Source organism: Eutrigla gurnardus (genome assembly GCF_963514095.1).
Source record: "Eutrigla gurnardus genome assembly, chromosome: 11".
Lineage (NCBI taxonomy): Eukaryota > Metazoa > Chordata > Actinopteri > Perciformes > Triglidae > Eutrigla > Eutrigla gurnardus.
The window spans coordinates 7,075,399-7,090,632 of NC_139925.1; the positions used below are offsets into that span (position 1 = coordinate 7,075,399).

At 44.3% G+C, this 15,234-nt stretch overlaps 1 protein-coding gene across 1 annotated transcript in view; it reads right to left on the bottom strand.

Annotated features, from left to right (window-relative positions):
* The window catches only part of itga9 (integrin, alpha 9), a 44,048-nt gene that overhangs the window by 22,078 nt on the left and 6,736 nt on the right, over positions 1-15,234 (bottom strand). The window contains exons 6-15 of the mRNA XM_084021893.1: positions 13,695-13,824; positions 13,521-13,606; positions 13,357-13,419; positions 12,808-12,945; positions 12,291-12,396; positions 10,108-10,202; positions 9,271-9,361; positions 8,933-8,978; positions 8,693-8,847; positions 6,997-7,157 (exon numbers count right to left, since the gene is read on the bottom strand). Of these exons, the coding sequence (XP_083878019.1) occupies positions 6,997-7,157; positions 8,693-8,847; positions 8,933-8,978; positions 9,271-9,361; positions 10,108-10,202; positions 12,291-12,396; positions 12,808-12,945; positions 13,357-13,419; positions 13,521-13,606; positions 13,695-13,824 (1,071 nt within the window). The remainder of the gene's footprint in view (positions 1-6,996; positions 7,158-8,692; positions 8,848-8,932; positions 8,979-9,270; positions 9,362-10,107; positions 10,203-12,290; positions 12,397-12,807; positions 12,946-13,356; positions 13,420-13,520; positions 13,607-13,694; positions 13,825-15,234) is intronic.

The following is a 15,234-nucleotide window of genomic DNA, read 5'->3' on the forward strand; positions in this document are numbered from 1 at the left end:
TGGTCTTGCATGCATCATGAAGAAGGCATTCAACATTTGACCCTCGGACAGTTAAAAAACCACAGCTGGGATTTATAAAAAAGGAGGAGAGAAAGAAAGGTGCCTCGCTGCAGATGGAAGACGTTTGCTGCTGAAACGTACCAAACTTCACCACCGTGTTATTTTTACGACATTCCACATCAACAACAACTTGATTTAACGCCAAACACTAACTATAGCTCAAATTAGTTTCATATCTGGACCGGAGCCAGCCACCTTTAAATAACCAGATGTGTTCCCTCATATCTCGGTTCCTCCTCAGTCAACTCCCACGTTGTTGCCGTTCTCGACACATTATTTATTTTCTGGGCTATTTTCGGTATCTTACTACATCTCATTTGAGGGCATTACAAGCCCGTTTCACTCTTGAAATAACCCCGAAGCTTGTAAAGTTGAGCTCTGGCCATTCAGGAGCAGAACTGATGGGCAATTAGTCTAACAGGTTCTGCATTACATTCCCTAAATTCTCGACCTGGGGCTCTCATCATCGTCATGTCTATCTTCCTTTAACCCCCACCAGACAGATCTCTATTGTAACCTGACTGACAAGTTGGGAGTCACCACGAGGACACATCCACGGCTCTCCTTTGAAGCAAAACAAACCTTGTGCTGCGGGAAAAAGAAAGAATCCAGATGAGATCCTTTTAAGGAAGCAACTTTGGCTCTCGAGATCCGGGAAGCAAATAGAAACAAGGTGCTTAAAGACACCACTTGAGTCTGTATTGTGTGTGTTTTTTAATGTGAGTTACTACTGCTACTACAAAGAAGAAGAAGAAGAAGAAGAAGAAGAAGAAGAAGAAGAAGAAGAAGAAGAAGAAGAAGAAGAAGAAGAAGAAGAAGAAGAAGAAGGAGATGTAGAAGATGAAGTAGTAGTAGTAGAAGAAGACAAATACTTCTAAAATATTGAGATACACTCATGAACTCATCCATCTAAAAGTTCTATTTCTGAGTCTGAATTCTGAAGACTTCCTCTCTGAGAGATGAACTCCCCTCAACCTCCCGATAAAACTTCTCAGCGCATAAACAGGAAGTTCGTTATCTGAACTCTTGTGTAATTAATTAGAGTAGAAAATTTCCCCAAAAACACAAGATTCCTTAATACATTTCACAGTTGCTGGTTCTTGCATCACGTCGTGACCGTTGTAATTACATGCTTTTTGTTGAGTGCGTGTGTGCGTGTGTGTGTGTGTGTGCATGTGTGTGCGTGTGTGTGTGTGTGTGTTGTGAGTCTGTTTAATCCCGGTGATAGAGGAGGTCTCCAGATGCTTCCTGCAACCGATTTCATCGCTGTGCACAAAACCTGGGCCACTTCTTACTGTTCTTGCTGGAGCCATTGTTTTTTTTTTTTTTTTTTTTTGACAAAGAACTGATAAATCTGCAGCAACCCAATGCTAATTTATCAAATCCACCTGATGAGAGCAGACGACGGTTCCCACTGGACATAAATAAAATGTCTAGTGTATATTTTTGTTCCGCTTCCTTTGTGGCGGATCTCGCCTGTTAACACGGGAAGCAGGATCTGATGTGGACGCCACCACATCAGGAATATACACTACTATTAACAATGATAACGGGGGCCGCCGCCGGGTTGTTAAGGAAGCGCCGCGGCGATTGCCAAGTGATGAAGTCATCAGAAGCCTTTTGACTGGTCTTGTTCTGATCCAACAGGCACACACTTGAACACACACACTCACACACACATACATGTTTCCTGGGAAGTGGGAAACGTGGCGAGAGAGCTCTTTCATTTCGGTCAGACTTGGCCACCCATCACGTTGCCTTGCGGTGGCATCGTGTGGCAGAGTCGCGGCCAAAAGCCTGCAGAAACATTTTGCCCAGCGCGCTCAGCTGCCAAAATCAACAAAATCTGTCCCAACCATTGATACGAGCAACAACGATGGATTCACTATGGCAACAACACAGATGCAGGTCAAATGAGCAGCCGTACGCCCCCCTAAAAAGAATACCTCAGTAACATCTTTAATGCACGCGCATGAGAGGAACTTCATGAGACATTTGTTTTACTGTCTGCTGGCTGTGCACTCCCAAAACAAGCCCGGAGAAGAACTGTTTAAAGTTCACTCTGGCACGGCCATGTAGGGAAATCCTGACCAAAATATTACCCCGAGCTAAAATTAACCTGAACGGCTCTTCTTTAGTCTCCAGTAAATGGTATTAACACTAATACTTGCAGACAAAGCGTCCAGCTCAACTTATTCATACGACAGCCTCTATGTCATTTTCCACTCGGTGTATTATCGCAGAGCACCGCTCGTTGCTCATATTTTACCCTTTTTTTTTATTCATTATATTCTTTATAAATAGACAGTATGCTGCCGTGTGCACCAGAAGACAGCTGGATATGATTAGCCTCCTGCTATATACTTTCATTGTATCAGCTCTCTTGGCCTGAGGTAAATGAAACCGGGGGAAACGGCTTCAAGGGAATTGCACATTTCTGGTGAACTGTAAAGAGGCAAACAAAGCAGGCAGTGTGGCGGCGGCGGCGGCCCCGCTCCGGGTCTCCATGAGCCAGACGCCGTTGAAGGACTTTGTCTTATTGCGGATTCTTTTGGGGATGCAGTGACAGGAACTCCTGCTTTAGCTCGACTCTCCAGGGTTTCCTGTTTGTCTGTGGCGAGCAGACGAGGGGCGAACCGTCAGTGTAAATCTCTAAAAATGTTCTGATACGCGATGAGAGCTTTGCAATAGATTAGTGGACTCCACTGTATCATATAGTGAATTCAGCTGCATAGCATAGTTGGAATGCCATCAGGGAAGTTGTCAATCACCAAAAATGTCTTGAAAAGCACACTTCCTGTCCGGCACTATATCACTTAACGTAATGCAACTAGAAAAAAGAAAACCTTTTTAGCTGGAAATTTGGTGTTTTGTTTCCACGTTTCTCCAAAACCAATGTTAGTTTTAATCTCTTTTTTTTAGACAAACAGTGCAAACCCAAAGATATTCTGTTCACAGAAGACTAGAAAACGTGAGGAGCTGCAGCTGGTGAACTGTTGCCTATTTGCCGCATCAATGAACTGACAAATCGTTTCAGTTCCACAATCGTCTATTTTCGCTTTACCTTTTGCTCGAGCCTAATTTCAGAAGTCAGTCGTTTGCTACATAAATGAGCCTGATCAGACACACCAGAACACAAAAATTGCTTGCAAAGCTGCAGTTTATAGTTGTCTAACAAAATAAAGCATGAAAATGAGATGTGCAGAATGATGCTAACAAGCAGGCACACAGGCAGGTTAAAACATTAGCTCCTTTCAATTGAATTTGCAGAGGTAATGATACAGAGAACCTGGTTCCTTCACTAATCAGCCCATCTACCCGGTCCGAAAATCTCCTGCATTGTATTGCTCGAATGTGAGCATTCAGCAGATAGATCTGCTCATCCTGCAGAGCAGTAACCGCAGCAGGCATCGTAATAAAACTTGGTGGGCCTTTAAATACTCCGCTGCTGCAGAGCAAATGCTACGGCGACATGAGATATAGGGCACTTGTGGAATATAGGCCAGAACGGTTCGGGGGGGGGGGTTAGTGAGTAGGATACTTTACGAGCTAAATTAAACAGACAACTGTTACAGGCACGGCTCTGAGTGCCTATTTTAGCTCCTCCTTGGAGACTGCGATGCGTCTACAGAGCTACACAATGACCGCTCATGACCACAAATGGAATTGGCTCTTGGCTTGGTTTCAAGGCTCACGTGCGGCGCGCCGCGATGGGACCGCCGGAGTAAAAACATGTATATGACGATGGACAAACTGCCCGACGATGTAAACACGCCATGAGATGTATAACAGAGAAGAAGTAGGGGACATCTAACAAAGGGACAGCTGAAATGGGTTCAATAAGACGAGCAACCAATCAAAGCCAAGTGAGAAGTCAGCCTCCAACCACATCGGTTCTTGACACTGAAAAGTAAATACTTTACAGTTTACGTAAGACATAAGACACTAATATAGTGTACCTACATCCAGAAACAAACTGCAGAACATACAACATTTACAACATTTTTTTTCTGCCATGCTAGCACCGCGGCTCTATTGATGACAACGCCAATATCGGTTTCACCGCTTTGGTCCAAATTTATCAACACATTTTGGATGGATTGCCTTTACATTTCATTCAGACATTTATGGTTCCCAGGTGATGCATCCAACGGACTTTTGCAAAACGAGTGACTTTCCCATCAAGCCTCAGCAGTACTTTGCATTTAGTGAACCCAAGTGCCTCAGCACGGCCTCGCTGAAAAGTAGAACGTCTTTATGGCTGCCCTGGTGACTCGTCAACTTGCCATTCCTCCAACTATGAAAGTGTGCTTATGTGTCATTATATAGCGATAAAGGGTCATAAATATTTGCACTGCTCCGGTCTTCTTTCCTTGATGCCATTTTAATGAAGTTGGATTGCTCAGGCTTCAACTTCAACACAGGAATAATACTCCATATCTCACAGAAGGTTTGCACGAAATGTCTTAATGCACATCAAACTGATGAATTCCCGCTCAAAGTTCTCTCGTGAAATGACTCATCTCCATCTCAGCGCCTCTGGTCATCTGATGCCTAATCATTGATCAGTCATCACTGCGAGGACCCGTTTTTCCTTCCTAGATGCGAGGTACAACTCAAGTAAAAAAACAAGCCTGCACGGAGGTTTTTTTATAGCTATAAATAACCAAACAAAGACCATCTGGAGGGCTGGTATGCCGTGAGCCGACGCCAATGAAAACATGTTTAAAATGATCAACATGAAAGACTTGCATAATTTCAGGAGGAATTACTCTGGGAAGAAAGTGAACCGTTAGCTTCTGTACTGCGTGCTCTCTGAAGAACTCCGGTCCTGGCCTTGTGTTCTCAACACGACGTGATTTACTGAGTGGTCGGTCAAGCTTGATTTCAGATGGTGAAAATCGAGCCCGTGTGTTCTCCTCCTGCTGCTGCATGCTCAGTACATCATGTATGCAACTCTAACAGTGCTACATTAACTTTATCTGTTAGCTGAAGTCCTTTAAACGTGTTTAAATGGTTTATTGAGACAACAAACGTGGGTTGACAGTTGGTCAGACGGAGTGTGGCCCAGAATAGCCCCGTGGCCCCCTTCCAGCGGCCCTCACGCATCAGAGCTTGAGCAATCAAACTCTGACGTGAGGATTTTCCATCGGCAGCGCCAGCGTGCAGCTCCAGTTGACACAACAGCACCCCCGCTGTGACGCCAGCCTCCGTGTTTTCACTGCATGTTTTAGCTGAGAGGGAGAGCCCACCCCCCCCCCACCACCCTCTACCACCCACCCTTGAGGATGCAGTCAGAGCAACCAGCTGGTTTCCATTAGCATACCTCTTCCAGGGAATGGGAGGACTGGCTCATGTGGGCAGACACATGAGGAAGATAAATGATGCGATTGGTCAAGCAGACTAGACTCATCTCAGAGCGGAGCCAGATCACCTCTGATTATAGTGATTCTTCAGCGCTCTGCAGTACAAACACCTACTGTATGATGATGAAGACGCAGGTCGTAATCTTCGTCCCCTTTACTTTTCATATGTATCTAAAAGGTCATTCAGCCTGGAAACTGTTTGGTAAAGTTGTAATTTTAGCTTTTTTCCATACGGCTTTTTTTTTTACAGCTTTTGGTGACTCGGGGAATCTCACCTCTTCTTTTAGCTGCTGAGCAGGTGGAATATGTGGCCACATATGAGGGGGAAAAAACCTAATAATCCACACACGGCTACGGTGGCAACCGTGCTGCACTTCACACCTCAGTCAAGCCAATCCAAACACTCCTCCAGGACGAAAGACGTAACAGCATCTGCGTCATCTGAGTGTTTCGAGGAACAGTTTCGGAAACACACTAAACAATCGAGTTGTTTTATTGAGAATTAGGTGAGAAGGTCAAAACCATTCTGATATCCTTTAATAAGCTGGAGCCGGGAGGCGGTACACTTATCTCAGCATAAACACTGGAAACAGACAGAACAACTAACCTGGGTATGTTCTGGGGTAAAATTAAAAATCCACCTATCAGCACTTTTAAAGCCCACTAATGAACACATCATACGTACAAAACCAGAACCAGAAAGATTTCACCCATCCACACTGCTTTACATGACTTCCCAAGACGAGATTTAAAAATGAAATGTGAAATGTTGGAGATTCCTATCTTCAGGTTGAGCTTATTGCTTCGCCTGCTCCGTGTGAGATATACACTCATTACCCTCCGGAAGGTTGAAGGAAGAGGGCCAGGCATGGTAATGACAGCCCCCCTCAGTCAGCAGCTCAGCCTCCCACGGTGAAAGCGCCCGGAGAGCGTAGTTAAGAATGCCAGTAGAAATTTACAGGCCTGCAGTGGGCCTCCACATTACAGGAGGTGGACCGCGGATAGCGCCCTCAGGACGAAGACCCTCTCTGAGGCCACACGGTTAAATCACAGAGGAACACAATAGAGGGACTATGCGATGACAAAGGAGACTCTGTTTCCTGTTTCTGTCAGCTTCTGCAGACTCACACTTGAGCAGCATGGCTTTCACGAAACCATCAAGTGCTTGACTGTTATACCTTTAACCTTAACCCAGCAGGGCGACACAAAGCTTCCCGGCAGATGTCTGCTGATCTGTAGCCTTCGGCTGCAGCCGCCGCCGCTTTCACGCCGCGGCGAGAGAACGTGACGGCCCCCCTTATCCTGACATCTTAATCCGCCCTCACTTGTTTTGATCTGTGTAATCATTTAAACTGGAAACGTCAGGACTTTGATGCTCTGACCAAAAGCCACGCAAACAGATAAGAAAGAAAAACAGACCACATGAGCAAATAATTCATATCGTGCATCAACATTGCAGGTTGAGAGAGCTCAAGGTTATATGGTGAGAAGCAGCGGGGAGATCAGCTGAGGACATGACAGCGGCTCATGGACAACCCAACAACAACAAAAAAAACACATGCAACCTCACCTTAACGTAGGCGGTAAAGCGCTGGCACTCCTCCCTGTTGATTTCCAAGCTGAGCTTCTGGCTCATCTGGCTGATCTGAGATCCGCTTTGAGTGAAGTAGACCCGGGAAGGCTGGCTCTTCTGTCGCTTGTCCACGTCAGCTGTCAAGTTGTACAGCAACTCTGGGGAAGAGAGATGGTTCTTTGAGTGGAGATACTCGTGAGAAAGTCTTTGATTACGCAGGGTTTGGTTTTCTGGTAAATGCAATGAAAACATGGGTAAAAATAAATGATCGCTCATTGCAGGAAAATTAATGGAGGGAAACTTGGAACGTCATTTAACAGTTCCATAGTGTGCAATAAAAACAGAGCAGATTTTAGTTGATTTAATGTCATTGCCTATAGGTTTGCTGCTTAGCAATGGCTTCAATATCATCTACAGACTCGACAGATAATATATATTTCATCCGCAAGCCAGCAAAATGTTAGCTAATTTATTCATGATAGCACAAACTGAATTTATACACAAAAGCTGCCTTTTTGTGCAGATAATTTACGATTAACAAGGATTAAGAGACAAATAAATGAAGTGCTTTTGCAGCTGGTGGGGCAGAACCAGCATTACTGTGAAAGAAAGTATTTCAATAACATCATTCCTGCTGGTTCCACCCCTGGCCTGAGTGACATAGAGCCACAGAACGACTTTTAAAATCTATTTGGAATTGAGAAATCATGAGCATGAAGCAAACATTAACATTTCCGAGAAGTCCATATATGGGCTTCTGGCCATTTAAAATCCCTTCCCCTTCATGAATCAGCCTCAGTGTGGAGTAATCGCTTCAAGAGGGTGTCACACTGGTAAAACACTGGGCTGGGTGGCAAACACGCCCCAGTCGGACCAAATCCTACTATTGCCTCCGTCCAATGGTGGAACGCCATGAGCTCACTCCAGAGGAGGGAAGGGAAGGTTTCATTATGGGAGTCACCAAACACGTAGTGCTACACTTTCCATGGCGTTCGCCAGACGTCTAAACAGAGAGGCTTTAGTGCTGCGAGCTGGGACGCAGTCGTTATGTAACGACAGGACTCCTGCTCCCCTGGGGGGGGGGGGAGGCTGTGAATGACCACACCCAAACACTGGAACAGGACTGCACCTCAGCAGTCGACAGGCACCCCACCCACGAGCCGCGTAGCGAAGGTTGAAGGGCAAAGCCTTGGCCAAACGGAGAGGCCAAAGGCTAACCACACCGACCGTCTCTAAGCATTGGGTATGAATTCCACTTCCTTACAACCCTAAATACCCAACTCTATATGAGGAGACACATGAATACTGAAGATTTTTTAATAAAAATTCTCAGCAAGGTCAAAGATCAAGAAAGTCACTGCGCCTAGATGCTGGTCACCAAGGAAACGATGTCCGTACAGATGAGAGACAACCTATTCATGACCACGTTGGTCTTGAGAGGGAGCCAGGCTAGCTGATTCCCCCTGCTTCAAGTCTTTATGCTAAGCTAAGCTAATCGTCTCCAAACTAAAGCACATGGACACGAATGGTGAGAAAAAAGCTAATAAGCAAATTCACCAATCCATTGAACTATTAATTCAATGTTTACTTTACTTTACTCTCTACTTATATAGCTTACTCTTGAGTATTATGGAAACATAATCAGGCATAGGTTGTCAAATGTCCCTTTTGTCCCGTCAGGTTTTGTCCTCACCGATCTGTCCCGGCAGCTGTCGCCCCCGGAAACGCATGCAGACGGTGACGTTGAAGCAGTTGAGGTTCTGGTGGCCCTCGTGGCACTGCGGCACAGAGATGTTGATGGAGACGGGCAGGAAGATGGAGACATCCACCGAGATGACAGGCCGGGTTCTGCAAAAACCACATGGACCGAAGTGTGGGGAAAACAGTCTGGACTCAAAAAAAGTAGGAAACAAATGGTGCAGCGGATACTCACCTTAGCAGCACCACGCTATCAGACATGAAAGCTCCGATGGTAACATCTGCAATGAAAAAACAGACGGGATTGATTCGGAAAGCCACAAAGAGAATATGATATTGAGTGTTGCTGACAGCATTCATCACACCTGCGAATCCGAAACAATGCACAGAGGTCTTTACTGTCATGCTGGCTGAATGTCGGCTGTGGAATGCAGTAAACAAGATGCCTCTATCACGAGTCTTTGCACAATGAGGACCGAAACACCAGATTTCATCAGCTCATCCTGTCTTATTTGATGTTCTTCCATCCTCACCATGTGGCTAAGCCTTTCGTCTCCTCTGGTATGATCTTACCTGCGTACCCGTTGCCGTCCATGTCCACATTGCCAGAGATGGACTGGCCAAACATCTGCAGACCAGGGTTTACACTGCGTCCAGACAGTTTCTGTAACAGATGATACCAGCCTTCAAATAACACCAGTGAGAGCCAACGGTGGAAAAACAAGCACATTCTATGATTCGTTTTTTTTTGCTCTGCGTTTGTTTTTCATAGATGAGCTATCTTTGCTTTTACAGATTTATTGTAAATCAACACATTTGTTAGCTTAGCATCGAGACCGGAAACACGGGGAACAGCTAGCCTAGCTGAAAAACATACATCAACAAGCAGTTACAGCTCATAACTCATCGTAAAAGTCCAACAAGTCGCTGTACATTGCAGTTGTTGCCCAGATTAAATAAATAAGATACAATTCAATCAACTGTGTTAGAAAGTGAGCTTTGGAGATGCTGCTGGGTGGATTGTTGGAGCTGTTTTTTGCTAAGCTAAGCTAGTTGTCTAGCTCTATACTTTGAAACATCTCAGTAGTGACAATGTGGCGGTTAAAAATATGATTTTAATATTGAAATACTTTGTAGTCACTCATAAAAAAAGAAGCCCATGAAGAGCTGCGTAGGCTTTGTGTATATTCCTGAGGCTACATAACCACCTGCAGCTTTACCACGCATGACTCAGCAGTTTCAACAGCTCGATACACACAAGGTGAACACATGGGCTTCGTCAGTAACATGAGCTGGTGTAGCTATAAAGACACTATTACAACTACAGCTGAGATACATATTATTCCTTTGCTTGAATAAAAAAAAAAACAATAAATCTACATGTCATAATGTTGTAGGAGGAGTTCTCACCATGGAGTATTTGCTGATGATTCCTGTGGCATCCCCGTGGTAGATATAAACGGCTCCTCCATAGTCATCCTCCTTGGGTGCTCCTATGGCAACATCTGAGGAGAAACATAAGAGGACAAAAAGCGTTTCTGTGAAGAAAAGTCAGCATAGAAATGAATGAGCGCGTAAATGTGTGTGTGTGTGTACAAAAGCTTTCCTTAATACTGGGAAACAAGCTGTTACAGTAAGAGTCTTAATAGACAATTAAGTGTTGTTAGTGGCCATTAAAACTTGTGCGACCTCTGAGAGAGTGGAAACAAGACTATAAAGTGCTGGCAAGAGCACTGAAACAACGTCTCCTTATCCCATTTCCACAGAAACTCCATATATAAACTTTCTTTTAATAAACCAAAACACTTCCAGGCCATGTGGTGCCTGCATACCAAAGCAGAAATGGTAAACGAATAGCACAAAAGTAAATATATCGCCCAATAATTAACTCATGTCACAGGGGTAGAATCAAACAAGTACATGTTTCTTAGTGGAACTAAATTATTATATTCAAATTTCTACAGTAGTTGGTTCAAATTAAATAAAATCAATATGGTTGTAAATAATAAGTCTGTGAGTCTGCGAGCGAGTCTGGCTCTTTCGTCACTCTGAGAGAGCCACGAGTTGCAAGATGAGTTATGCTTCCCAGCTGCCATCTTTTCTCCACCCACACACACTTAAACACACACACACACACACCAACACACACACTCGGTGCCAGGCTGCAAAGCCTCGAGGCGTATCTCACACAGAGATGAAAACGGGCAGCAGCTCCCAGCGCGGAGTGCGAGTCGCCAAGTGGAGCCCTCGGAGCCAAGCCGACGCGAGCGCCAGGAAAACAGACAGTGTGAATGTACGCCTGCGAGCGGGTAAATGGTGTGTGCGTCTGGATGACACACGAGGGTGAGAGAGGGCGATGCTTTCTAAAAGAACACCCTCGCCGCAGGGTAATCAAAACACAACGTCTGTGAGAAATGACGGGTTTCATTGCACCTACTGAGAATCTCAACCAGCCAGCGTTCGCTTGTGGGCTGATGTGGGCTGATGTGGGCTGATGTGGGCAGATGTGGGCAATATAAACTGTGTGACTTTATTACTAACCAGATGACAGAGAAAAACAGCTTTGTTGCACGACTACAGCGAAATGTCACACTAATGGTGCTGAACGCTATTGAAAAGTGTTTGCCATTGCCTGGATTTAACATTCACAGACCGCTGGAGGACCATTCCAAGACTTCTACATATAAAACAAGACCCCCATCTGAGTTCTGTCCTCTCAATATGTCTCCAGTGTTGCAGATGGATTACATAACCAGAGATAGTTTAGTGGTTAAAGGACAATAACTGTAGTTTTGCATTTAAAGACCTAATTTTTTATGGGTGCATTCAAGGACCCTCTGGCATCTGAGACGCAAGAGGAGATTAATAGGATCTTTGTTTTGGTTTCTATTGCAGACGCTTATTCACAAGGAGAATTTTGAAAAGACTCTTCACATCAACATCAGTAACATATGATATATTTCACATCATAGTGGCATATATTTAAAAAGTGGCTGCCAGCAAATCAGAAAGTTTGCTTGAAAAAACACAAGTTATTTGTGTTTAATGGACTATAACTTGTTAAATCGCCAGTGTGGTTCCCTTTAAAGGAAAGAGGGCAAGTATTTTACTTTATTTTACTTTTTGCAATTAACGTCAGCTCAAAGAGGTAAAACAATAAAATATTTTGAAGAAAAAAAAAAGATGAGAGAAAAGTGAGTAAAGAAATCATTTCATGACCCCTCAGATTTATTTTCAGACCCACTGAAGGAATCCCAACCTTTGGGTTGGGAACAACTATTTTAAGTATTTCTGTTTGTTCCCACTGGCAAAATACAGAATTTGTAAACAGTGTAGGAGTGTACTGTCTCTTTTAAAATATATACTTTATTAAACAAATAAATCGCTTATTTATAAAATAAATATAATAATATAATTTAATGATATAATATATGAACCAACATGGACGGGAATCCCAAACATTAGAATAATGTAACATTAGAAAAATCGACCGATCATGATTCATCTGCTGATGAAGACCATCACCTAATACGGTCAAAAGCTCCAGAACAAGCAAGTCAGCAGACACTGTTTAATAAACACACTGCACTCACCTTGATATCCATCGTCATCTATGTCTCCGATCGCCGCAATGCATTCTCCAAAGTGTGCGTTGAAAGCGTTGTCACCGCTCAAAACACCTTCTTCCTCCATCACCCCCTGAAGACAGAAGCAGCACGACAGCCGTTTACACAGCCAGTCCGACAGTGAACCACCACAGCTACTCAATAACATTCTTTGGCCACGAGTGCACTTAGTTGGCGTTTATCCAAATCATTTAACGACCAAACAGACGACTTCCTTCGCTATAACTCATAAATAGAAAATGTCCAAACAGAAGCTTTAATCTTGGACAGGTTAAATAATTTCCCAGCCGTGTCTCACAATAATCCAGTTTTATTCTGCTGTCATGATAACAAATACGGTGAGAAAGAAATCAAACAGTAGCAAAGCTATAAAAAAAACACGACATGGCAATAATAACAGTATAGAAACGTTTCAAAAAGAGAGACAGACATAAATCAGCAAGTTATGGTCTCATGTTCCCGCTGGACCGCGGATCCCACTCACATTGCCCTTGCTGAGGTACACAGACACCTGGCCCTCATCACGGAGCTGGCTGTGCATGGGTGCCCCCACCAGCAGGTCCGTCAAGCCGTCCTGGTTCAAATCAACTGCACACAATGAGGAGCCAAAGTAAGAGCCCATCTGGAACCAAGCCGAGCCACAGAGCAATGGGTGAGATCACAGACACTTCCTCTTCAGTTCATACCATTGACACACTTCCTCTTCTAGCATCGACATAATAAGAACATTTACACAACTTATGTCTTAAAGACTTCCTTTATATACTCTGAATAAGAAAAATTTAAATCTCTGTTGCTGTCTAAACACTTAAGGTGGACATGAACAATGCAGTTACAACAAAGCAACTACAAAAGCGTCTGCAACGTATCACAAGGATCCACTACGTGATCCCTGAGGCACATTATGTATAATAAATAAAATATGTTTGTATAATGAAATAAAGAACCTCAATACAAATATGTAACGCAACGATTAAAAACAGGACTGTTTGGAGACCTCTGGAAGAATATAAGACCACATCCGAGCTCATACCATTTTCCCTGAGGCTTGAAAAGTCTTCACCAAAGACACACCGTCGATTTTGAAAATGTAAACCTGTGTGGGAGAAAAAAAAACAAATCAGTGCAGCAAGCAAAACGCTAGATGACTTCAATTCAACAGCTGGAAATAAAAGCAAAAAATGAAGAAGTCCCTACTTTTCCGCTGCCGCTGTGCTGAGGGGCCCCTGCAGCGATGTCTATTACATTAGGAGAGGTGAAGTGTCCGGCGGTCACCGCGTAGCCTGGAGACAAACACAATAATAACCTACAGCTCTTTTTCTTACTGATATTCAACATTCGACACAATCATCCTGGTTGACGTGCGCTCACCGAGGTAGCTGTATCTGTGGGAGTCCACGTCTTCTTTATTGGGGCTGTAGAAAGACTCAGAAGTCATGTTGTACACCTTGATGGTCCCGGTCCAGTAGTAGGACCCCGGGGCCCCCATCACAACCAGCTCCTGAGAATGAAAACGTATTAACCTTCTATCTGCACAGCTACAACCCCGCTGAAGTGAAAGAAAGAAAAAAAAAGAAAAGAGAAGGCCTCGGGTGTACGTCTGGTTAACCGTCGGCCACAGACTGGTTTGTACTATCTGCTCTCAACCACACAGCCAGCCGGCATGCCAGCCGGCTGACGGGCCTCTCCTTTGATGCGTTTGATGCGATGAGGAATTCGGAGCGCAGGCAGAATTTGAAAGCTGTGCAGAAGAAAAGGAGTCCTTTGCACACTTTTTGTCGATTTCCAAGCCTGACACAATCGGCCGTTTGTCTCGGAGGACGTGTGCAGTCACCCCTGAGAACTCAAACAAGGCCGTAAGGACCTCGCTCAGCAGGATACGCATCCCCCCGGGCTGTGCCGTCAAACATCTGGGCACCGCGGTTCAGACAAGGATACGCTTTAACAGCTGGACATCTTTTCTTTAAATTCCTCGCATTCTTTCAAAGGGGGGGGGGTGTTCAACTGCTTTAACAGATTGACACTGACTTCCTCGCTTCATCCAGTGTTATCTTTCCTGAACGGTTTCTCTCTTATTTACAGTCTTCACACAATGAAGAAGACAAAAGCTACCTCACCTGCACATCTCTCTCTTTCTCATCTGGCTTTATGCAATAAATGCATGAAACTAATCCCTGAGAACATGATGTCATCCACCGCTCTAAGTGTTCTTAACAGCCGTGAACAGCGTTTTCAAAGGCTCTCCAAACACATACGTCAAAGAATGTTCAAAGCGTTAGCAGGCAGATCACGCAACGATGATCCCGTTTTAGTGTCTGTGGAAGGAAAATGCTTTTGTTTTGTTTTTTCTAAAGCAAAGCCCACGTGAGTGTGAGCTTGATGCACGTGTCTTTGTAAATGCAGAGTTCAAGGCTCCTACTTATGATTACGTTCTTTGCCAATGAATCATTTGATTATCATGTCATAAAATAGTGAAAAATGTCTCATTTCCCTCAGCTCAGCGGCCACGTGTTCAAATGTCCTGTTTTGTCCAAACCCAGATGATATTCTGTTAACAACGATATAAACAAGAAGAAAGGCAGCAAACCCTCACACTGGAGAGACCGCAGAACGATACAAGTTTCCATTTTCTTGTACGGATTAGTTGCTTGCGGCTCTCGTGGAGTTACCAGAAAAGCTGCAGTCATGTTATTTAGCAAAGGTCACGTAAAGAAAAACTCAAGTTACATTCGACGTCCATGAGACTCTTCCTCAACAATGAGGAATGGTTTCACCCCGAAGGCACAGCTGTGCTCCGCGGACACTTTTTTTTTTTAAGTCGCTCACAATCCGCTGTACTTTACTGTCCCAAACTGAGCGTGACTGTAATCGGAGACGTGAAACGGACCTCTGCAGAACATGCCACTCACGG